This window comes from Emys orbicularis, chromosome 2, assembly GCF_028017835.1.
Source record: "Emys orbicularis isolate rEmyOrb1 chromosome 2, rEmyOrb1.hap1, whole genome shotgun sequence".
Classification (NCBI taxonomy): Eukaryota; Metazoa; Chordata; order Testudines; family Emydidae; genus Emys; species Emys orbicularis.
Genome location: NC_088684.1, coordinates 109,744,875 through 109,771,113, shown reverse-complemented (window position 1 = coordinate 109,771,113; position 26,239 = coordinate 109,744,875). Strand labels below are relative to the sequence as shown.

The 26,239-nt window shown below is 41.2% G+C and overlaps 1 protein-coding gene across 1 annotated transcript in view; it reads right to left on the bottom strand.

Moving 5' to 3' along the window:
* Positions 1-13,994: 13,994 nt before the first annotated feature.
* MBOAT1 (membrane bound O-acyltransferase domain containing 1) overlaps positions 13,995-26,239 on the bottom strand; it is a 75,655-nt gene continuing 63,410 nt past the window's right edge. Inside the window, exons 9-13 of the mRNA XM_065399203.1 lie at positions 23,945-24,048; positions 19,581-19,645; positions 17,943-18,075; positions 16,346-16,497; positions 13,995-14,130 (exon numbers count right to left, since the gene is read on the bottom strand). Coding sequence (XP_065255275.1) covers positions 13,995-14,130; positions 16,346-16,497; positions 17,943-18,075; positions 19,581-19,645; positions 23,945-24,048 — 590 coding nt within the window. The remainder of the gene's footprint in view (positions 14,131-16,345; positions 16,498-17,942; positions 18,076-19,580; positions 19,646-23,944; positions 24,049-26,239) is intronic.

Here is a 26,239-nt window from a genome sequence, read left to right as displayed (position 1 = left end):
CATGGAGATCTGTCAATGTGTTTCTATATATATACACACACACACACACACACACACACACACACATTTTGATGCCCACCAACTTCCTAGTTCCAGCTATAAAGAACCATTGGAGATGAAAGTACCAGGTATATTTCTCTAGGATGCCAATAAAGAATATTTTCTCCTGATTTCCCCAAGGAAGCAGATGGAGTGGCTGAGTGAGAAGGAAAGATTAGAAGAACTAAATGCAGAGTGTATAACTTGGTTCATAAGGGGAGGTCGAACAATGCTGCCAATACTCCATATCGTGAGTGTCATGATTTGGTGGAGTTTGGGGAGGACTATTGTGCTCCTGAGATAAGACATAGGCAGCTCAGGAATTTCACTCATGCCACTTTCAGTTTTCCCTTTAGGCCGTGAAGTACTTTTCCAAAGGAAATAATGGGACCTCATAACTTAAAACTATACTGGACACAGTACAACAAACCATATGGTAGAAACCAATCCTTCACTGACAGCTGAAATGGCTTAGATGTCAGTCTAACAAAGTTGCCCTTTTTCATCTTGAACTTCTACGTATTCACCCCTAGATGTCGCTGCTCCGTACATTTGCAGAGCAAAGACTCACTGGGATAATAAATCTGATTCGCACAACATTAAAGCAGTTCAGCTATCAAGAGTTCTAGTGAGTCTGCCACATGTTTAGAGGTATAAAAAATTATCTCCCATGTCAATGACATGTCTACTGCCAGACAATCTAAATCACAATACACATAGAACAGCAGTAAAAAGCACAGGGTCTGGCCACTGTCAGGGGAGAGTTCACTGTTGGAATGAAAGAAGTGGTGGTTAATCAGGAGAAGGAGAAGAAAGGCTCTTGACACAGGATGTGGGATGCTGAATGAAAGTACCAAGCTAAGAGAAGACAAAGGGAGCAGATGTGAGAGAAGATAAAGAGGGAACATAAGGAAAAGGGGACTCTTAGGGTGATGTGACAGCCAAGATGTAAGTGGGGCTGGAATGCATGATTTTATTATAAATTGAGTATGTGACTATTTATTACAGGGGTGGCCAACCTATGGCTCTGGAGCCACATGCGGCTCTTCCGAAGTTAATATGCGGCTCCTTGAATAGGCACCAACTCCGGGGCTGGAGCTACAGGCGCCAACTTTCCAATGTGCCGAGGGGTGCACACTGCTCAACCCCTCGCTCTGCCACAGGCCCTGCCCCCACTCCACCCCTTCCAGCCCCCTCCCCTGAGCCTGCCGTGCCCTCGCTCCTCCCCCACCCCACCCAGAGTCCCCTGCAGACCACGAAACAGCTGATCAGGAGGTGCAGGGAGGATGGGGAGGTGCTGATCGGCAGGGACTGCCAGTGGGTGGGAGGTGCTGGGAGCGGGTTGGGGGAGCTGATGGGGGGCTGCTGACGTATTACTGTGGCTCTTTGGCAATGTACACTGGTAAATTCTGGCTCCTTCTCAGGCTCAGGTTGGCCACCTCTGATTTATTTTAAAAAAAGGCCTACGATCATTATAAAGTGCAGTGTTAATGCAGCAGGATGCAGACACAGAGTAGGAGACACGATGGAGGGCATTTTGGTGGCAGCTAGTGGCCCTCAGAAGGTGGCAGTGGCAGATCTTGGAAAGGAGATTATGCAGGCTAGATGCTGTCATGGCAGAGTGGCGACAGATGATGTTAGTTGTGATAACTGTGGATTCCCTCAATGGGGACTGTGCTTGTGGTCTTACACCAGAACCGCCAGCGTGGACTGCATTGTCATGCAGAGCTGGGCTGGCCAGAGGAGGCACCAGAATTTTTGCATGAGGAAGGCCAGCTTCATGGAGCTGTCTGAAGGCCCTTCAGCATCAGGACACATAGAGGAGGGAGGCCATGCCAACCCAGAAGCAGGCTGTGATTGCAATCTGGAAGCTGCTGTAGTTCAGAGGCTAACCAATTTGGCATTGACAAGTCAACTGTCAGTGCTGTGGAGGTTTGTGAGGCGACTATCACTGTGGTTTACCCAAGGGTGGTGGACATTGCTAATGTTCTCAAAATAATAGCTGGTTTTGACAGAATGGTGTTCCTGAACTATGCTGGGGCCATGGATGGCATTCACATGCCCATTGCTTGCCCGCTACAAGGAGCTCATTACTAGGTCAATCATAAAGGATACTGCTTAATCGTTATGCAGGCCTTGGTTGACCAAAAAAGGTTGGTTCATGGACCTCAAATGTGGGATGCACTGGCAGTGTGCAGGTTGCCGGAATGTTCAGGAGATCTGGTGTTTTCCTATTTCACCAGGAATGGGCTCAAGACACTTGGTTTGCAGGCCTGGTTTAGACAATCAGAAAGTACACCTCTGATAGCTTTGGCTGGGTCCAGGACAGCAAGAGAAGCCTGGGATTACAGGGGGAGACGCATGGGGAAATGTCATGCTGTGATGGGGAAATGTCACGCTGTGTAGTGTTTTAGTACACATCAGTTTATCCATTTGTTATTGCTTTTACGTGGTTGTGTGTGTGACCTATTAAAAGCTTCGGATAAAATTTCATGCCTTTTCCTTTTTTCCTCAAGCACTCACACATCCGTGCAGTGTACAATCACAACCTTTGTTAAAAGTAAATTATCAAAGTAATAAAAAATACTGTATTAAGAACCAATACAGGCAGCCCAGTTGCCAGGAGGTGAAGAGCGTAAATGGCAACAAAATTGAAAAGTGCTACGTGCAAGGAAAACTAACAGTGCCAATCAGTGCAGTCTCACTGGTAATGGAATTGTACATTGTCAGCACACCTTCTCTCCTTATCCCACAGTGGCCCAGAAGTCAAGTGAACAGGGTACATCTGCCCAGGCACACTCCCATTCCAGGAGAGCATTGACTTACTCATAGCCCACCCTGCCCCAGAACTGTCCCATGCCTACCATGGCTGCAAGCCGCGATAGTGTAGAAGAAAATCGACTGATGCTAGATACTTCTATTGCTGTCGGTCATGCTCCCTCATTCTCGGCCATGCTCAAGGTTGTCCACCACCAGTTTTGTCTCCCTCACCTGCTCCAGCTGTTGGAACTTAAGGTGCCTGGCTGGCCTGCATCCAAAGTCATTACGAATTTCTTGCAGCAGGTCGTCCATGATCTTGTTTCTTTTTCTCGGTTCAGTGTTTTCTCCCCAATAGGCCTTGGAGGCTGAGTCACCCTAGCATAGGTAGAAGGTCCTGCCAAGATAATAAAAGAATAATTTATAGTTTTGACTCTGGAAAGAAATAAAAATCGCCCCTTTTACATTCTGTATCACAGCAAGGCCACAAGTTAATGTGTTTACATACTTGGTTGCCCTTATTTTATCTCAACCCATTTGCCTGGTTAGAAGCAGCTGCATGCCAGATTACCAGTCCTCGGAGACTATGATAGGTATTTCATATTTCATATTTCTATTTAAAACATTTTAAGAAAAGTTTTGTGGGCCTGTTTGGGGGATTATGATCTTAATACTATTTCAGGCAGCAGTAGCATTGGGAGATTGCAGGAGATTCCAGACTGGAAGAGAGAAGAATTTTTCCAGGCGCTGGTTTAAAAAAACATCTAGGAGATATTTATCACCTAGTGACTGATCAGCAAATCAATGACTGGAGAGGGCTAGTAAACTAGAAGGGCAGGCGTGGGAAGTTTGCCCACCAATCGCCTTGAATTTCTCCTGTATGAAAAATTCTGGAGCACCATCAGCCAGGGGTGAGAAAAAATTCGGGCAAACAAACAGAATGCTGAACTAGCATGCAGAAGATTGCTAACAACAGATCTGCTTTTACACACACACACACACACAGCATGCTGCTAAGCAAAAGCACAGACTTTTTCCACTTTAATACAGCCAGTGAGGCTGATAATGCATTCTATCTGAGACACTGCTTTAATGCTATAACAGTGTTATTAACAGAGTGCAGTGTGTGTGTGTGTGTGCGCGCATTCATACCTGCTAAACCTGTACAATAGAAAATGAAAAGCAAGAAATCAGAGAGAAAAGGTAAAAAGTGATACCTAGGGCACTGGTAACTAAAACCAGACGAAGAACCACATCCAAGGTGCAGGCATGAAATGTAATCAGTAAGGCCAATACCAAATTGCAGGATAGAGTTTAAAAGACTCCCAAGTCATAACCTCACACTAGGATCTACTCAACAAGTGTAATCTAGGAAGGTGGTCAGATATGGCAATGTATACTTGTTTCATTTGTTGGACACTGCAAAAGGAAGACTTTTTAATCTAGCTATTTTTAGCATAGAATTGACCCGTTACTCTAGCTGGAACATTGATATTGCTTTTCAGGGTGCCTTTATGAGACTTTTCACTGTTAAGGTAGCTCTAAGGAACCATTTGTACTCCAGATGCGATAGTTGAAAAAGTAGAGATGTACTCCTTCAAAACAGATCTGTGCAATTAGGTGGCATATTTTGGAAGCTGAATCAGAAGATCTGTATATGTGATGCAGCATGAAGCATGTTGCACAGTGCTATGGGGACATCTGAGTATTTAGGATAATACAAAAATGCAGTTTTTCATCTGCAAATATTACCATCACCATTATTGACACTGGTGGTATTAATTAGTTAATATTTGCAATATGCATTGAAGATGTGAAGTGCTATATAAGTATATGCTAAATATTGTTAATGTAATTTTCCCCTCTTCATCCAGCACCATTCATCTCACCCGTTAAACCTGATTGGCTGACTGAGATTGAGTGAACTAGGATTCAAAAGAGTATGTCTACATGGCAGAAATTGTCTTTAAACTGATTCAGCAAAAACAAGTCAGACCACTTTAAACTGCCTAATAAATTCACTAAATCTTTCGTCCATTTTACATTGCTTCACTCACAGTATTACCACGTATCAGAGGGGTAGCCGTGTTAGTCTGAATCTGTAAAAAGCAACAGAGGGTCCTGTGGCACCTTTAAGACTAACAGAAGTATTGGGAGCATAAGCTTTCGTGAGGTTCTTACCCACGAAAGCTTATGCTCCCAATACTTCTGTTAGTCTTAAAGGTGCCACAGGACCCTCTGTTGAGTATTACCACATACAACTAACTTAAAAGTTGCTTTACAAAATAGTTGGCTTAAAGCTATTACTTTGGTTTTGCAAGACAAGATCAGTTCCCCTCCAAGCCACCTCCCAAAATGCATTTGGTGAAAATTGAAGTCATGCTGCTGTTTTTTTCAGTCCATGATGTTTATTGACGTACCTTCTGCTGCTGTTGTACTCAGCATATTCATTAATAGATGAGTTCAGGGAACATGAGTGATCACAGACAGGCAAAATGAAATCACACACCCACATTGTGTTGGGAGTGTATTCTCAGCTTTCAGCCAATGGATATACAATGTCAGTTCCTAGTTTAGACCTTTCAACTATCTGTTATGTGCTGCTTTCTAAAATGAACCATGCCAGGATGGCACGTGAGGCAATGAAAAATGAATGGGGCTCAAGTATTATAGAAGGGTGAAACATATCCTGCACACCATCACATACTCTGCAAGTGAGCTGCCAACTGCCTTTGCCTTTAAGAATCTAAACTGCACCATCTTAGTAAGAAACAAAGCTCTTACTTAGACACCCCATTAAAGAAAATTGTTCAACTGTCACAGCTGTTCCTTCTGCTAAGAGCACAACAGGTTCATTTCATGTGGCTGAAGAAACACACACAAATATTAGTATATTGAAGATAGACCTTTGCAACTTTGTTCCTGTTTTCTTCAGTGCATTACATGAGAAAATCATAAACATACATCTACAAGAGAAGGTTGCTTTGCAGTTTTGTGATTTATTTTAGAAATCTTCTTGAATATATATACCATCTCCAGCAATGGAAGATGTCGCTTCAAAATGACATGGCAACAAAACACATGAATCCCCAAGAAAGGTCAAATGGGGGGGGGGAGGTGTGGGTTAGTAAGAAGGAAAATCAGTTACTATTGTTATCCCTTTTTGAACCAAGCAGCTAGTCAAAGTTCAGAACCTTGTAGGTTGGTACAGTTGGGAGTAGAAAATGATGAGGGAATCTGGTATTTTCTTTAATGCAGTCTTGTTTATTACAAAGGAACATTCAAAGTCCTGCTTCTCCAAATGCAGGAGAAACCAAAAACAGGGAAGAACTTCTTTGCTTACAGTCCGAAGCCTCTTTAGCCAGCACCAGATCAGAAGACCTTTCTCTAGCTTCTTCCAGGGTCACACATCATGCTTGGTCAGGCTGTTCCTCTGCCTGTCTCAGTCTGGTCTGCACTCCCACTTGTCTCTCTCTCTCTCACTCTCACACACACAGTCACTCACACACAGTCCAAACAATACCCAATGCAACCCTCTGCTCACCTGGTGCTATTTTTTGAGCATTTTGCCTTGTTTTAGTTTGCGTCCCCTTCACTGTCTCTTACAGCTGTCTTAAATGAATGTGTTCATGCCCATCAGTTTAATGAAGTTTAACCTAACCCCAAAACATGTTTTACCCATCTCATAACATACTGCACAACAGTGAATAGGTTCCTCTGTTGACCTGACATACACACTTTATGCCATTTTTTAATCTTTAATTAGCATCCACTCCCATCGTTTGTTAATCAGACAACAGACAGTTGCACAGATGGTTGTCGTTTTTCTGTAGAACAAAGAAAAAAATGAAGAAACAAAGCTACAATTCTACAATATGGAATCAAGTAAACCTCACTGCTTATAGTACCTTCAGAATACCTTTTGCATATCATTGGGAGTTTTGTCTGGATAAGGGCTGCAAGATTGGGCTCATCTCTGAGCTACCAGGTGACTAGCATTTTTTATTCTGAATTCAGTGATCCCCATGAACCTTGCAAATTCAAGCTGTAGAGGGAAATAGATTAACTTCATCTCCTAACTTCAGAACTGATTAGTTTATCTGATCAAAACAGAATGCAGTGCAAAATCTGCAAGACATTGTACATTAGCTGATGGAAGACTCTTTCCCTCACAATTTGGGCCATTTTAGATGGCCCAGACTGCGTCTCTCTTTCTCCGTCAAGCCTCAGTAATGACTGGTTCAAGCTCAAAAATGCTCACAGCTCTGTCCCTGGTGCCTCGGAACACACTGGCCCCATTACCACAATGGTAGTCGAGTGAAGCAGAAAATAACCATCACCACAAGTTTCCAGTACAAACATAGGGTGACCAGACGTCCCGATATTTCGGTGTCTGTCCTGCGTCCCGACCGATCTTTGGTCGGGACGCAATTTGTCCCGATATCCACTGGCAGCACTGGGTTTTTTGTTTTTTGGGTTTTTTTGCTTAGCTGGCACAACTTGGGCTGCAGCTGTGTGCTAATTGGGCCGCATGTGGCCGATGGGCCGCAGGACCCAGGTTGAGAACCGCTGAACTAGACAAACACACGCTTCCCTTTAGATGAATGGATAAGACTGTGAACATATTCCCTTTTGTGATTACTGTCATAGCTTTCACATCTAACTGTCCCCCATAGCAAAACATTACAAAAATCCTTCACATAGAAACCATATGTGAAAACCACCCTGACCACACTATTAGCTGGGTTGGATAGCTGCAAAATCATTCCTGCCTGATTTGCTAGGGTCACCCACTAACAACCAGCCAGGGTATTTGAGTTTCCACTTTCATGTTATCCTGACCCACTTATACACAAAGGGCCCTATTCACAGAGGTCACTTACAGGCATATTTCCACTTTACTAATTTCAGCACGAGATTAGATGGGTAGGCAGTTTTTTCCAAGAACAAATTCAAATACTCTATGTTATTATTGCCCTCTCTGGGAGGGAAGAGAGAAGTTGTCTGATGGTTATATCTGAGAATTCATTTGAAACACATACTGGATTTTTATTGGAATATGACTTGGGGGGGTTATTTTTAGCAATTTTTGAGTTTTATGTAGAGGTAAAAAAATTGGTGGTTTTCAGGGCTCTCTCTTTTATATACTGTAAAGGCAATATACATTACATATACATTACTCTTTACAGCAGTATATACAGTAATGAGTCATCTCGTTGTAATGTTCCCTAAAGCACTTTAACTTAATACTGTTTCAAAGAGCACTACGTTAAAGTGCACTGGGAAACCTTTTGTGTGCACCAGCAGGATCTACCTGAACCAATTAATGGGAAGACATCAGTCTGCTTTAGAAATCACACCCTTGTAGAGCGAATTACTGTTCCAGGTAAACAAGCCCTTAGATACAAGTAACAATTTCTGGTGTTTTTCTGGGGTGTATTAGATAAACACTGATTTATTTGGTTTTTGTTCTTGTTGTTTTGTTTTAAAATTGGGGTGCTTTACCCGTGTTTAATGGTTAAAACTGAAAACCAAAAGCTTTAACTATGGCTGTTGAGAAAATCAGACAGGAACAGCATTGTGTTAGGGTGGAATGGCTCTCACAACATCCTGTGTACGTGTGAAGTGCACTGTTTCAAGATGCATTTGGAAAGCTTTAAATACAGGCTGTACCACACTACTCAAGCAAATGCATTTCCTTTAATATTCTCTTCAATGTTAGTCAAAAAATTACCGGCAAATCCAGCCAATGTTGAATTGTGCTCACAAATATAAGATACATAGACAGGAAGGTGATAAGTGCCTTAGACCAGTGAAATCCTGGCCCCATGAAGTTAATGGGAATTTTTCCATTGACTAACTGGTGCCAGGATTTCACTCAATATTTCTAAGAAAGAAGATAGATCCATTTTGCAGTTACAGCATCCAGATAGTTGCCGTGTTTCACAAGCACTTATCAGAGGGTGAAATTTAACCTACAGCCTCCTTTCACTTTAAAGGATTCTAAAATCTGAGCTATGTGCAGCATACGCATTTAAAAAGGAGCACTCATAACAGGAGAGAAATATGCCTCACTTTTCTCCCATATAATTCTGCCTTCCTGCCCTGGCATGCTACAAGAGAGCAAACACAAATGGGGAGGGGAAAAAGGAAACATGCATATTGAATGGTAAATGAAGTACATTTGTGCCTCTAATATAGTGAGGAAATTGTTTCAGAAGAGTTAATTCCTTCCAGAAATGCCAGTCCCGCAAGATTTTTATTCATGAGGCTATTTTTTTAAATGTTCAGTTTACTGAACTGAAATGTCAGTTTCAGTCTTTTTTTCTCCCTCCCCTTCCTAAGCATATCCCAGTTCTGTGTTAGGTTTGATGTAGAAGAACATGTGCTGATGAATAGCAGTTGGAATTTGGGCTCCATCTAAGTTATTCATGAATAAGAACACTTGCTCATCCTCTAGGATCTAGTGTCTGTGTCTCCATTTCAGGGCTCCATATTTCTCTCTCTTACAAGCATCATCTGTCTCTGTCTTGAGGATCTCTTTACAATATCCATCTCTTTCTGCTTCCAGCACCAAACTGAGCCCAAAGAGTGATTACAGGCTACTAGAATATGACTTAGATCATAAACCTGTTTAACACCAGTATTTTTAAGACCATGCTCAATTTACATCCTTCTAATTAGAGCCCAGCAATGCAAAGCCAATAACTAGGTTCAACAGATTTTCCAGTATTGTGCATTAATGATCTGATTCTCTACTGCCTTGCATATCATGCAGTAATTTACACTTGTGCAAATGGGGCATGAATTGCTAACTAAATGAGAATTCTCCACTTATTTATACCAGTGGTAGACTTTTACATTGATTGGCACAGATGTAAATGACAACAAACTTGCAAGGCAATGGAGAATTGGATCCTAAATCTGTAATCTGAAAAGAAATTAGGGAAGACCAAACACACTGTATTTATAAGGCTATTTCCAGGGCCAATAAAAGTTCCTTTCAGCAGGTATTAAAAAAGGCCGATCTTACAGAACCATAAATCCACAACTGGGTTAGCCATATCACATTGGTATGCTGAGCTAAGTGAGCTGGCTAGTCTGGAGAGAATAACACAGCAGAGAAAAAGTTGTTGAAATGATTTCCAAGACATATGCTCACTCTTTTTGCTTTGCAGCTCTTGGACAAAATTCATGCAGCAAGGTTTCTTGCTTGTAATTCAACATTTTGAAGAGAACAATACAATTTTAATTCAGGACACTTATCCAAGGTCATCTCAAATCCATATGAACATTTTTCAGTAGAAGTGAAACTCCAGGGTTCAAGTTTTAATCATGGTGATGACTCTTTAAGGATGGACTATGACAGGAGAATGATGGTTTATACATTAGCAAGAATACAGTAAGAAAGTAGTAGAGGATAAGCACTAGAGTTAAGCAGCTTTTGCTTCATGAAGTGCTGAAAAAACCCAATGTGATATATAGCATGCATCAAATGCTGGGTGAGATAAGGAGTATGGAACAGAGACACAGGGCCCTGAATAGAGAACCCATTGCAAGGAGCATCATATGCAAACCAGGCAGTAGGCCAGCTGTCGAACTTCTTATTTATTTTTGATGGACTTGGGATGTAAACTAACTTGTTTGAAAATGTTTACTCTGATCCAAGCCCAGTGCTTCCAGAAATTTTACCGGTTCTGCAAGCATTTGCATTGATGCATTTCTGGGACTTAAGTGCAGGTGACATGTAATTTACTAAAATACTTTTTCTATATTCCCGTTACATATAAACATCTCTCAATATGTACACAAAGCTTTAAAAAGGTAGACCCTCATCCCAAGTATATTCCCAGGAGGGTCAGGCAGGATGGTAAACCTAGGCCACTGCCTGTGACCCTGCAGCCATGCTGCTATATTTAGCATGCTAGATCAAGCAAAGAGAGCATATGTATGTCTACCCATGCTGGTAGACATACATATGTCTATCCAGAGACCTGGATCAGCCCTATGTACCTCCCTTTCTAGCACTGCGCAGGCGCTCAGGGCTGCAGTGGGGAGAGATGCCTCCCCGCAAGCCCCGGACTTGCTATGGCGCCACTCCCCCTCCCCAAACCTGCCGTGGCTGAGGGACAGGCACCCCTCCCCAGGCCCCGACCCAGCCCGGCCTGGACCTGCTGTGGCCGGGGGACAAGCGCCCCCAACCCAGCCCAGCCCCAGACCTGCTGCGGCTGGGGGACAGGCGCCCCTCTCCTGGCACAGACGCAGCCCAGCCTGGACGATATGTGTCTCTCCCCTCCAGCCCAGGGGCTGTTGTGGGAAGAGAGAACTAGGGGGGAGGGAGTCCTCTCTCTCCCCACCATAGCCCCGGGCAGCCCCACTGCACCCCAAACCCCTCATCCCCAACCCCACCCGAGCCCTCACCCCCAGCCGGAGCCTTCACCCCCAACACTGTGCCCCAGCCCTGAGCCCCCTCCCACACTCCGAACCCCGCCACGTGAATTTTGTTAAGTGCACCAATATGCACATCACCTCCATATGTGCACATAACAAAATTAATTCCGCATATGGGTGGAAAAAATTAGAGGGAACACTGGTGGGGCCACCTGCAGCAGCCCTGTCAGTGCAGCAAATTTGGAGTCATACGGCCAAGAAGCAGGAAGGTGAGGATCTGATGGGTATCCAGAAACCACGCAGGGACACAGGGCCTATGTAAGGATTCACCTCGTCTTCCTGCTTATCGGCTGGTTTTTGAGCTAGGACCTTTCTTATTTCCACAAATGTCTCCCCCTCTCTGACAGAAGAATGCCAAGGAGAACGTCCTAGTTCCTGTATGGGCTGAGTAGGGGTTTGATCTGGCTATGTAGGAACAGATTCACCACACCACAGAAATGTCACAGCAAGTTCTTAAATAAAAAGATGTAAATAAAAAGACTGAACAACAGAACAACAACAAAAAGACAAAAAATAAACCCATTTAAGGATGAATCCTGCTCCCATTGAAATAAATGGGAGTTTTTAGCATGGATTTCAATAGCAGCAGCATCTGAACCACACTGTGTTTGTAAAATGCGAGACTGAGAGATGTGATTCGTTCCTGCCATATGTGTAATGATCTTTCACCTTGCTTCATGAGACACAGGCTCATTCTCCCCAGATTTTCATACTTCCCTCCCATTAATAAGGTCACACACTGACAAAAAACAGTTTGTTTATTCAGACCAATCTTAGTAATCCATCTCTTCTCCAAAAGAAATCACCAAATAAACTTTCCCATTAAATAGACATTATACTAAAAGGCTGTTGGGGATTCTGGGGGGGGGAAGGGGGGGGAGCGGGAGGGAAGGAGGTTGGTGCAGGGGAGAAAAGCAAAATCAGTCCGTCAAGAAAAATAAAGTGAAACTGTTTACATCCTTCAGTTTTGATTTCTTACATTTTTCTCCCCATAGTAAGGATTCTGCAGAATTTGAATTTGTTCTGATACAAAAATTAAAATAAAATAAATGTGGTAGACTCTTTGTTCACTTACACTTCAGACAGATGAGGAAAATCAATGGTATGTAAGGGAACTGCTTCATTTCTAAATGATTCTGAGAAAACCAACTTAGAAAACATTTAAAGATATATACAGAATTATTTGGTGCACGTTTTCATGTGTTCCTTTAAGAGGTCCTCTCTGACTATATTTAGTTTTTAAACTTACATAGCACTTTTCATCCTGTTCTCTCAAAGCGCTGTGTAAACATTAATGGAACCTCACAACACTCCTGCGAGGTAGGTAAGTATTATTATCCCCATTTTACAGATGGGGAAACTGAAACATAGAAAGGTTAAGTGACTTTCCCAAGATCACACAGTGAGTCAGAAGCAGAGCTGCTGATTCTCAGTCCCTTAATCATATCACAACCCTTCTCTTGTATAGTACTCTTAATTTTATTTTTAATGGATTGTTATCCTTGTGTGAACAAAATTCCTATTTGCCAATACATAATATTATGAGGAACAAGTTGATCTATTCCCAACCCTTCCTCCAGCTTTTGATCTGTGACTGACAGTTTTAAAGCACTAAATCTGCAAGGTTTCCCTATTGCTACATTATATTGATCATAAAAGTATCACGTCAAAACATATCACTCCAAAGCTGCAGGGTAGTGCTGAACATCAGCCACATCCCAATTATCTTTGTCTCTCAGGCCTGGTCTAAACCTAAAACTTAGGTCAACCTAACTATGTCACTCAAGGGTGTGAAAAATCCACACCCTTGAGAGATGTAGTTAAAATGACTTAAGCCCTGGTGTAGACACCACTATGTTGACAGCAGAATTCTTCTGTCAACCTAGCTACTGCCTCTCAAGGGGCTGCATTCACCACAGCAATGGAAAAACCCCTTCAGTCGCTGTAGAGGGTTAGCTGCAGTGCTGTAGCTGGGCCACTGGAGCACTTGTAGTGTAGACGTAGCCTCAGCTAGAGAAGTTTTAATCTGCATATCATAGGATATTCTGATTTTTCCTTTTATATATATATATATATATATTTTAGTTTGGCCAATCCAGTGGCTGATGTTCACAGAAAACTACGTGAATGATTTCCAAGTGACTAATTTGCCCTCACACCAGCAGGTGTCACTGAGAGCGATTAGGAGTCTCCAAGCTGCTGAACTCAAGCAGCAGGTCCCTGCTTCACAACCACATGGGAAGCACTTGCACCCTGCTCTGTGGCCCTCCTCCTCCTGCTGGAGTCAATGCCAACAGTCTCAGGAGCCCAGATTCTGTGGCTCTACACCCCAGAGCCCCGCTGGCCATAGACAGGACAGGAAGCCAAAGACTCCGCAGCCTAGAGCACCAGTCTGCTAAGCTGCTGATCTGACTCTTGCTAGGTTTGTTTTTTAATGATTATTTTCTTAATCTCAAAATTTTTGTTTATCAAATGTACATTTCTGTAAAAGATCAAAAACATCTGTACATGTGAAAAAATTAAATATATAAAAATAGTCCCTATATTTATAAAATCAAAAGCACTGCTCCTCAAGCCTGTAAATCTTTGTTACTGGGTCATCTGGAATACAGTCAACCAAGCTCCAGTCTGTCCTTTCCAAAGCGTTTTAAATTAAGCAATAACAATCCCATTGTCTTTTTATTTTCTCCCTTTTGTTTTTGGTATGACACTTCACTTCCCAATATCAGTGGTTTTTCTTTGAGGTATCATTTTTCTTTCTTGTTTTTAACAGAGTTGTGTGTGACTTGATTCTGAAGCTGCCTCATGGTGTGGTCTCGAGGTTTGATTGGTAGGACCAGCAGCAGCAGGAGGCTTAGAATGTGCATGTGAAAGTACATTGACCTAGAAACGAAAAGAGAAAGAGATAACATGCTTGTTAGTAACATATGAATGCTGCAAATTGTATTAGTTCGGCACTACAACCAGCTCCAGCAGAATCAAGAGGTTTAGACATAAAAGAGAGCACCTGATAGAGTCTTATATATGACAGGCTTTTATGCCTTTGTATTTTACAGCAGTATGTCACTTTATACTATGGCGACATCCAAACCCACTGAAGTCAATGGAAGTTTTGCATTGATTTCAACAGGGCCAGTATTTTCCCATATATTGTTACTAGACAAGGGGTCAAACCCAGAACCCTTTTCCAAATCCCTAGCCCCAAACTTTGACAATTCAGGTGAAATGGACTCAGAGGTGAACTACCCGTGATTATGGTTTGAGAAACCCAAACATGGCCTTCTCAGCCTATCTCCCACTGTTAAAGAATATACAGGGATACATTTTCAGAAAGCCTCCTTTTTGAGCAAGCACAGCTTGTGCCTGAAAAAATGGCACCAGCAACTGAAGGACAGAAGAGCTTCCAGCCAAACTTTTGGTTGCTCATCTGAAATTAATTAAAACTCTGAACATTTTGTAGGTTTGCTGATCATTAATAAAATATAATAATCATAATAAAAGACATCATAATTAGAGAGAGAATGGCACAATGTTAAATAAAATAAAAACATCTTCCATATACTTATTTCTATAACTGATAGTGTTCAGGGTGAGCAGTTAGTTAAAATGGAAAATGGGACACCTGTTTTGGTGGGCCCATAGAGTATGGGTTGAGGAAGGCCAGGGAGCTGTGCATGGGTCAGGGAGCTGTGCATGGGTCCAGCACCTGACCACTTAGGCATATCCTGCCCCTGCTATGCGCCTTCCCTCATAGTTCTAAAATCCCTGTAAGGTGCCTGAACCCACAGACATGTCCACAATGTCCTACTCCAAAAGGCACACACTCACCTTGCACTTAGCTCAGTCGCCTTGTTTGAAAATCCCATGAATTCATACATTACCTTCTTGTGCCGAGTCAGTGAAACACACAGAAATGTGTAGGTACCATCTATGGTCGCAGCTGTGCTAAACTTAAACTGACAGTTTTTCCTTCACAGGTATTGGCATAGAAAAAGCAATCTCTTTACAAGTATTTATTAATGGAACTTAGGTTAAGACATTGGTATTTTGTCACCTCAAATGACCTTTGGTGGCAAAAAGGGCAAAATTTTGCCCTTTCAGCAAATTCATAAGTGTCCATGAGTTTGTCACATTCAATATTTTTACACTGAGATAGCCCTTATCTTTTTTTATTTGTTGCCGTTGCTAAAGACAGAACAATGAGATATTAAAATGGTAGCCGGGAATGAATCTTGCCAACACTGATACAAGCTTCAGATTGGTGTTGGCATTTTAATAATTGTGTTTAAGTAAGGAGAAAACTTAGCTAAACATTTTAATTTTTTTTTTAAAAGGACAGCATTCAAAATCCCTCAAACAGACTCACGCACAGCTGCTCTTTTGACTAACAGTTTTCAGTCTTTTATGACAAAGTAATGGAATGTCTCTTTTTTCAGCCAAAAACTGTTATTCTGTGTTTGACAAGGTTTACCAAAAAATGGAAGAAAAGTAAAGTAATTTAGTCAAGTCTTTCTTTTCAACTCATTTTATGCTTCAGTATATATAATCTTCATCTCCCTTTATCTCATTTTTAAAATACAGAAGTAACTGCACATAAAATAAGAGTGCAAAGCAAAAAATGATTTTAATACACAATGAATCAGCTGTGTATCTTCTTTATCTCCTGCTGATCAATTCAGAATCCCTTCTCATGAGCATTTTACAACTGGAAGTTAGTTGTTTTCTCACCTAGACATTTCCCAATATAAGATTAATTTCATTCCTACCCACCCCATCCTCTGGTCTTGTTAATAATTGGCACTGGGAGGCTTTGAACAGGGCAGCAGCAGACACATGGAAAGTCAGGTCAAATAAGAATAAAAAAAACCCACTAAACTAAACTGAGAAAGAAAAGGAAAATTATTCTAGCATGGTTAAATGAATTCATCAAGTTATACAGATGAAATCACTACTCACGTTATTAAATAACCTGCTTGGATTCCCTCCAAATGATGGCAAAATTCTAATCAGCTTCCATCGCAGGTTGGCTTATTAAACAAAGCCCAATGGTTACAGGTCTAAGGTATACAAGTTTAAGAGTTAAAAGGGGGAAACTTACTTGTATAACTTAATTGTGGGCTCAACAGCCAGCATAACAAAAGGTGCAACAGTATAGCAGACAGCCAGTTGAGTGACAAACCACGTGACAATGTCATAGATCACCTTGAGTGGCTTTGAAGAGAGGAAGTAATGTCTGTAATTGTTCCTTATCTACAAATCAGGGAGAAGGGGATTAAAAAAAAAAAAACACCAACATTTCTTAGTAAACACATGCAGACTCACTTCACATCTATTAAACTCCTCATCCATTATTATTTGTATTACAGTGATACCTAGAGGCCTCAACATACCACATACTTATGCTCCAAAGAGTTTACGGTTTGGATAGACAGGCCAGAATAAAAGTGGGAGCGGAAATGGAGGCACGCAAATGCCCAAATGACATGCCCAAGGTCCCACAGCAGGTCAGTGATAGAACTGGGAATACATCCCAGATCTCCTGTGTTCTATAACCAGGGGACTAGGCTGTCTCTCGTATGGGCATCTATGGGCAATTTTGTTCTTTTCAGATGAATCGGACCACTGCTTATAAAATGTACAAGAGAGAGAGGAGTTAGCAGCTGGTTATGTCTGCAAGCATTTTGGATTTCTACAGATGTTGGTTTATTTGGAGGGTTGGGTTTCTTTTTTTGATGTTTTGGGGGGTGGATTATTTGTTTTAATCTGTGGAATGCATCCTCATAGGGAAGGAGCAAATTAAATGCAAAATATTATTGTGGTACAGTATTATGGTAACTATTATTGATTGCCAGCTTTGTTCACTTGTCAAACTGATATGGATATATACCCAAAGTCAGACTATGGGTAAAAGTGATGGTGCTCTCCAATCTCTTCACAGTGGATGTTTCCACTAGAATGACCAGCACGGATATAGTTACTAATGCTGGGAAATTAAATTGTCATCATTAGGATCCAAAGTTAACACTCTGCTGCAAAGAATGAAGCCAGTTCAAAGTTCTCATACTATTTTGTGTGATCTATCTGCAGATTTAGATGCACTGGGGTCCCATTCAGAATTCTTTTTTTGCAACCATAAAGGGCAGAAGCTTTTCTTTTGTTAAAAATGAAAGTACATATTCTGTAGAAACTGGTGTGGTCTACAAAGACATGCCTATACAGCCTGAAACCAACTGTTGGCTCAATCCAATCTATGAGGTCTGTACTTTACACAGAATTATCACAATACACAGATGAGATGGAGGCTCTTTCTACCTGACCAGGTCAATTATGAGACAAATGAACCTATGTGCAACGTGTATAACGGACCACTAGTATTTTGCACAGCCCCTCACCTCTCTCTCTATGACTGTAGCCAAGTCCAGCGTCACAGTACCTGCTATGCTGAATCAATAAGAGCAATGGCTGGTTGTAATTATAGGAAGCACCTACAATTATTGCAGTGCAGATCAACGTTTCAGTGAGGATCATCTCAAAGGAAAAAGGTATTATGTGGATTCATCCCTCGTGTACAGTCAACGGCGTTATGCCAGGGATGAAAATGGTTCAGTATGTCAAAGGGTACATAAACACCTAGCACTGAAAGCTTTACGGTAATCTAATATAAGTCTCTGAAGAAAACAATAAAGGCTACGTACTGCTCTGGATGCTAATGTCATAAGGATTCCGGTAATGAATGTAAAGTAATATCCAGGATAGACACCATGCCACAAGGCTGACAGGATAAATGTTAAGGCTGTGGGGTACCATGGAGCCCTGTCATAGCAAACACTGGGAAGAAATGAAACAAACAGAAAACAGCAGATTGAACAAGTAACAAATATTCATTGCACTGCAGATCTCCTTGAATCTTAAAGATCCCATTCTGATCTCCTTTATGTATCAGGGGCCCAGTCCTGCAAACCTTCATTTACGTGAGGGTCAATTGAATTACTTGCACGAGTAAGGCATTCTCTCGTGACTTAATTAATTATCATGGAATTTAAACCTATATATAGGCATGGTAAATGAGAACCTACCTTATGCCATATTATTTATGCCCTCTCTATATACAATTTGGCATAAGGCGGGTTCTCATTTACCATGCCAGCATTTTCCCATCTGGAACTCTGTATTTATCCTGAGAAACTTGACGGATATTCAAGAGTGGGTGGGAGGATGAAAGCGACATACCCACACTTCCTTTTCTATTTCAATATTCTTTAGGCAAAATACTATACAGCCACTGCCCGTACTCTACATCACAGACAGACAGTTCCTTAGCTAGTGTAAATCAATGGACCTATGCTGATTTACACTAGCAGCTAAGGAAGACGTAGGTGAATGGTTCCGTGTGCGTAGTTCAGAAACACAGCAACAGGACCCTAAGAATCTTGCAACATCTGAGTTTTAACTCAAAATGCAATGGTCCTAAGAAAAGATCATGGTAGTTTATTTACTCAAAAACATTATGTTTACTTCACTCACGAAGAACAATAGAAACAGATTTTTCAGATCTATATTTTTACACAAAATACAGTTAGGACAAACATTATATAAACTCTTGTATTTTGGCAGTCACATCAATCGACTTGAACCAGACTTTTCACATACCAAAGGCATTGTTTTCACAGTATCCAGAGACAGGACTGAGCTACAAAATTTGGATTAATATTATTATTTACAGTGAGTCATAGTGATGACAGTCTGAAATCAAATTCCCTAGTGTTGGACAAAATTTACTTTCTGCATCTCAAGTTGGCATATTATAAAGACAGACCTAAATTGGCACCTGAAGTATGTGGTAACCAGTGCCTCTGCAATAGATTATATTGAGGCTACTAAAGTTTGAATCAGGACCAAGGTTTCCCAAAGTTGCAATTGGAGAAGGAGTTTAGACCCAATTCAGGCCCATCTCCAATAGTAATTAATCGATTTCAAGTGCAAGGGAGAGAGAGAGAAAATATGATAAACTCCTAGCAAAATAATACAGATGGGTAACAAAGAAAATATGGACAGTGAGAGGTGCTATAAACATGTTATTTAGGAAGACCTGTATAGCTCACTCATGGCTTCGCTGCTCATGAGTAAATGCAGTCATTCCAAACATGTAGCAATAAAAACTTCAGAGCACCAAAAACATAGTAGCACACAAGTTCTTACAGACACAGGGAGAAATGAAAGAGACCGAGAGGCTGTTGTGTATTTATCAGATTCACCAGTTAGAATTACTAGCCAACATTACCACCTAAAAGTAACTGGGTCTCACCAGCAATTGACTGTTTTACTGTTCTTACCGCTTTAGCCAGGCAGCCGTCTGAATGTTCCAGTTTTCAATGTACATTTTGAAACTTGTTGCAGTCTAAGAGAGAGAAGAACGTTAACATCTCACACTGGCTTTGAAATGTACAGGACAATGCCAGTCTCTACCTGGATTTTAAACTGAAGAGGTTTACATGCAGTATGCTAGGAGTAGTAGCTAGCTACAGTCAAGGCTGTGTCAACATTTCCATTATAAACATGTTTTGGGGTTTATAACTCAGCCATAAGAATTTACCCATGGCTGACACTTGCCACTCACTTTTAAAATCTCACTTTTTATTATAAAACAAAATAAAAGTGTTTGGCTATCTTTCTAATTATGGAAAAAGCCAAAAAAGGTTTTCTAATTTCAGATATTCATGCCACCCCCAACCCTTCAACTTACAAACAACTGCTTTTTAATCTTTAAACCTTGCAGTCCATTAGGTGGGCTGGAAATCCCTAGAGTGCTATGAAAACAAAAGGTTTCTAAAAGAAATGCATTATTGGGGGCAGGGGGACAGGTAAATGAACTTGTTCTCAAGAAACAATGGAAAGTATTTTTAGTACATGAACTTAGGGCCAAATCTTCAGCCCAGAGTGCAGCTTGAGAAACTGAGCTGGGCCGTAGGGAGATACCAATGGGGAAAGGGGAGGCAAGCCCACAGAGCAGTTACATTACCACTCTGCAGTGACTACTTCAACCTGTTGACTCAGTAAGCCGTGTGCCACTCTCATGGTTGGATGACCACAGGGTTCCCTCCAATAGCAGATCCTCTAGCCCTGCTCAGTTCCACCTCTGCACATGCCCTGGCCCCACTTGTCGTCTGCTTGCTATCTGAGACAAGAAGCTTCTGAGGAGCTGGACTCCATACACTTTTAGAAAAACATCCAGTCTTGATTTTAAAAATTGTCAGTGATGGAGAATCTACCATGCCCCTCGTAAATTGTTCCAATGGTTAAGTACCCTCACCGTAAAAATGTATGCCTTATTTTCAGCCTCAGTTTGTCTAGCTTCAATTTCCAGCCATGGAGCATGTTATATCTTTCTCTACTAGACTGAAGAGCCCATTGTTAAATATTTGTTCCCCATGTAGATACTTATAGACTGTAATGAAGTCACCCCTTAACCTTCACTTTGTTACGCTAAATAGATTGAGCTCTTTAAGTCTATCACTGGAAGGTATGTTTTTTAAACCTTTAATCATTCTTGTGGCTCTTCTTTGAACTCTCTCCAATGTATCAACACCCTGCTTGAATTGTGGGTACCAGAAATGGACACAGTATTCCAGCAGCAGTTGTACCAATGCCAGTAGAAGGTCAAAGGGCTCTTCCAAAGCTCACAAGGTCTTCTAAGAGAGCCAAGGGAAGTGTGAACTGGAGTAGGGCAGGAGAGGGGCCAAAAAGGAGTACTTGAGTGCTTTTGATCCTCAGTCCAAAATACTGGAGGTTAGAACAATCTTCATTAGTGTTTTAAGGGTTAAATTAAAATAACCCTAATTGAGAAACACAACTTAATTGCATTATAGTATCAGTTAGAGAAAGGAACTGTATTTCCTTGTTTCTATCAATGTTGTCCTTTTTTACTTGGCAAGCATTGATTTTTTCCCCCTCTGTGTTTCCAAGAGAGCAGCCAGTCAAGCTGGCTGTCAAAATGGAATGCTCTCTGGCAGGGTTCTCCTCAAACCTTCTGTTACAGATATTGCAGTCACGTGCAGTATCTTTTGGGGACTACTGTATTAACTTCGTGAAGGTTATATGGAACATTGTGAGCTAGGGAGTGTACTCCACTCCATGCAGGAAGGTTACAAAAGCTCCTCCAGAAACTAAAACCACTGGGCCATAATTACTGCAATTCTTGGGACTATAAACAGCTCCAGAGAAATACCACCCCCTGGGGTGGTTTGCATATACTGGTTCAGACAGGTGCCAGAGGCAAGGAGACACAGAAAGGGCCTTTGATGTAAAAGGCTGAGTTTATCCTGACAGAAGAGCCTTGTTTTTGATTCAACAAACAGACATGAGCCTTTTGTCCAAAGGGGACCCTGTCCTGCTGAAGGATTGGAAGGATTCTGACCTTCCAGACTCCTCCCGGGTACACTTAGTATGCATTAGACCTTTTTATGTTTTCATCCTTAAATAAATGTACTCTGCTGTGAAGGCTCCATCTGCAACATATAATCCCTGGCCATAGCCCTTGGAGAGAAAGCAAGTGAGGAGGCTGGACTTTTGGTCAGACCTGCTGGAGAGAATCACAGTGACTGCAAGGGGGCTGCTAGCCTAAAATCACTGGTCAGAAGGGAGACGGATGTGGGCTCCTGCTGAGAGAGATGTTCTGGCTACAGCCTGAGCCCTGAGAGGGCATTCTTTGGGCAGACCATAGAGAGGATCAATGATGAAGTTACCTCAAATCTTTGATGCCTTCCACACATACTTACTCTTTCATTGTGCCTAAAAGACTTCACAACACTTCCTAATTGACAGTCTGCTACCTGCACTGAGTGTATTTTCACCTGGGCATGACCAAATGGTGCAACAGCAGCCACATTTAGCAATCGGCTCAAATGCAGAAGTGCTTTATGCACGTAAGTGGCTCTTACTATTTGACATGTACTGCCCAGGTCACCAGCTTATAAAAAAATTAGCCTTTTAAAATTTTGTCATAAACCACAATCCCATTGGCCCGTTTAATATTTAACCCTGCCTGCCCCACTCTGGGGGAAAAAAATGAGCCTGAGCCTTATGGCCTCCCATCATTTCATACCTCCCTCCATCCACCAGGGCCTCTCCATGGAACTCTTCCGACAGGTTGTGCTGTTAGAGGAGTGTTCTCCATAAGGAAAGCTGGACCACACAGCACCAGTTCAAAGGGAAGTTCAAAATGGAAATGAGGCTGTGGCATCACAAGGGTCCTGGGGCTGATATGGCCTCATTGCTCCTATGCTGCCAAAGAAATCCCCTCTCCAGCCCCTCCCCCCCAGCCCATATGTCCCAGAGAGGGAAAGGGTGCATGAGGTCTACAGGATAGGAGAATGGGTTAAAGTACTGGGGAACTCACAGCTTCTCTCGGCTTAGTGACATTCCTCCCCAGCTCCCCCTCCTCTCTGAGTGATACAGTGAGCACTCCCATTCCTGTTTTCAATCTATTTTAGATTCCCCCCTCAGGTCCGGGAGCAAAGGGGGAAGCTGAGTGCATTTCCATCTGCAGTTGGCTGCAAGTGCTTCTAGACTTGAGCTGTGCACCCACTGTGGATGCTGCAAAAAAGGAGCAAGGAAAAACACTCCAAGAATGACTGATGCAAGCTCGGGCAAGGGTTAAGACAAGCACAAATAAGGGAAGATGAAAGGGAGAGGGTATAGTGATGGTCTCAACTTTTCCACTGAGAATTATAGGGGCCCCTAAAATTTAGAGATGAATTACCAGAATCTGTCTTTTGATAGATCACTAAGCTACAATGCAGTTAACTCGTTGGTTTCCTTTGCTTTTCCTTCTAAAATAATAAATAATGGATTGTATGTAGAGAGCTCCAGTTATTGTATGAAAATAAATCCGTAGAAGAAGAAATTGAGAATGGCCTACTCCAGTCTCCTAGACATTTTCTCATGCCACTGGCACTCAGAAGATATTTATCTTAGGCGACAAACTAACAGGAAATATGTTGGTCACACTTTATAGTAAAGGTACCTTTATAAATATTTTGTAAGGGACTAAAGGATGCTAAAAGCATGCCACTGGCATGAGGAATATGTTACAGATGTTCTGAGAAACAGTGTGGTCTAATGGATAGGGAACTGAGCTAGGAGTAACTCTTAATTCTATTTCTGGCTCTGTCACTGACATATTCTGTGACTTTGGGCAGGTCACCTCACTGTTCTATACCTGTTTCCTCTTCTGCCTTTTGTCTGTCTTTTCCATTTAGAAGATATGCTCTTTGGGGCCTGGACTGTCTCTTACTGTGTATTTGTACATCACCTAGCACAGACGAGCCCTAATCTCAGATGGGTCCTCTACCTGCTATTGCCATACAAATACTAAAAATAGTAATAACAGATTGTTATAAGCACATAAACAGAAGATGCTATCATGGTTATGAATCACTGTTGTAAGCAATCTATTGACCTGTTGAACTCTACAATAATTAATAGTTTATTAAAACATTGTTTATTAGCTCTTTAGAAACTATTTACAAATGTAACCTTCCTATGAAGTGTGACCAATACAATTTATCTGTCCAAAAGATAAAACTCACTCTAATTCTAGACACACCTTTGGAAGAGAAAAATGTATCCCTGTTACTAATGAACCACATCATAATCGTCACTCCATAATTATAACAAGATTTTGTTTCTTTTAACTCACCTCAATGTTCCATATATTTAAGTTGGATAGCAGGTCCCAATGAAAATTGCCTTGATCATCAACACCACTGAATCCATAGCCAGCTGCATTGTTGACCGCGTCAGCTGTAACATTAACGCAAACGATTCAAATTAGACTGTGGCAGGCGTCATTTTTTTTTTACATGTCTGTAGGACACTGAACACAATGATAATGCTCAATAAACAATAATAAGAAAACTCTTAGGGTGGAAAAAAAATCTAGTAAAGGACAATGAACAGAAAGGGTTTTTCTAATCATTATGAAACTAAAACATACATATAACATGGTTGCATTAAAATTAGGGCTGTCAAGTGATTAAAACAATTAATCGTGATTAATTGCACTGTTAAACAATAATAGAATACCATTTATTTAAATATTTCTGGATGTTCACCACATTTTCAAATATATTGATTTCAATTTCAACACAGAATACAAAGTATACAGTACTCACTTTATATTTATTTTTATTATAAATATTTGCACTGTAAAAATAAAATAAATAGTATTTTTCAATTCACTTAATACAAGTACTGTTGTGCAATCTCTTTATCATGAAAGTTGAACTTACAAATGTAGAATTATGCACAAAAAATAACTGCATTCAAAAATAAAACAATGTCAAACTATAGAGCCTACAAGTCTACTCAGTCCTACTTCTTGTTCAGCCAATCGCTCAGACAAACAAGTTTGTTTATATGTGCAGGAGATAATGCTGCCCAATTCTTGTTTACAATGTCACCCGAAAGTGAGAACAGGTGTTTGCATGGCACTGTTGTAGCTGGCGGCACACGATATTTATGTGCCAGATGCACTAAAGATTCATATTTCCCTTCATGCTTCAACCACCATTCCAGAGGACATGCGTCCATGCTGATGATGGGTTCTGCTCAATAACGATCCAAAGCAGTGTAGACTGACGCATGTTCATTTTCATCATCTGAGTCAGATGCCACCAGCAGAAGGTTGATTTTCTTTTTTGGTGGTTCGGGTTCTGTAGTTTCTGCATCAGAGTGTTGCTTTTTTAAGACTTCTGAAAGCATGCTCCACACCTCGTCCCTCTCAGATTTTGGAAGGCACTTCAGATTCTTAAACCTGGGGTCGAGTGCTGTAGCTATCTTTAGAAATCTCACATTGTTACCTTCTTTGTGTTTTGTCAAATCTGCAGTGAAAGTGTTCTTAAAACGAACAACATGCTGGGTCATCATCCGAGACTGCTATAACATGAAATATATGGCAGAATGCGGGTAATACACAGAGCAGGAGACATACTATTCTCCCCCAAGTAGTTCAGTCACAAATTTAATTAACACATTTTTTAATGAGTGTATCAGCATGGAAGCATGTCCTCCAGAATGGTGGCCAAAGCATGCAGGGGCATACGAATGTTTAGCATATCTGGCATGTAAATACCTTGCGATGCTGGCTACAAAAGTGCCATGCAAACGCCTGTTCTCACTTTCAGGTAAACAAGAATTGGGCAGCATTATCTTCTACACATGTAAACAAACTTGTTTGTCTGAGCGATTGGCTGAACAAGAAGTAGGACTGAGTAGACTTGTAGGCTCTAAAGTTTGACCTTGTTTTGTTTTTGAGTGCAGTTATGTAACAAACAACAAAATCTACATTTGTAAGTTGCACTTTCATGACAGAGATTGCACTACAGTACTTGTATGAGGTGAATTGAAAAATACTATTTCTTTTGTTTATCATTTTTACAGTGCAACTATTTGTAGTAAACATAATATAAAGTGAGCACTGTACACTTTGAATTCTATGTTGTAATTGAAATCAATATATTTGAAAACGTATACAAACATCCAAAATATTTAATAATTTTCAATTGGTATTCTATTGTTTAACAGTGCAATTTAAATCATGATTAATTTTTTTAATCGCGATTACTTTTTTTGAGTTAATTGTGTGAGTTAACTGCGATTAATCGACAGCCCTAATTAAAATGTATCAATATTTGCCACATGGTTGTATCTGTGATACTGCGCTAGTTTCTTGTACTTGTGGGGGAAATACTGCCGTGTCTCAAATTCAAGTTTCTGTTTTTTATTAAGATTTAGTCAACGTTAAGTTTTAGCGATGACTTTTGAACACCCCATGTACAAAGTTCCGTGCTGATCTCACAACTCACTTAATACCAGACTGTCTCTGCACGTCCAATACTGAGATGTACAAATAACTTACATTGCAGGGGCAAATAATTGCAAGAGCAAAAATGGAGGCCTGGTTCATGTCAGGTTGGACACTCACCCAGCCCAT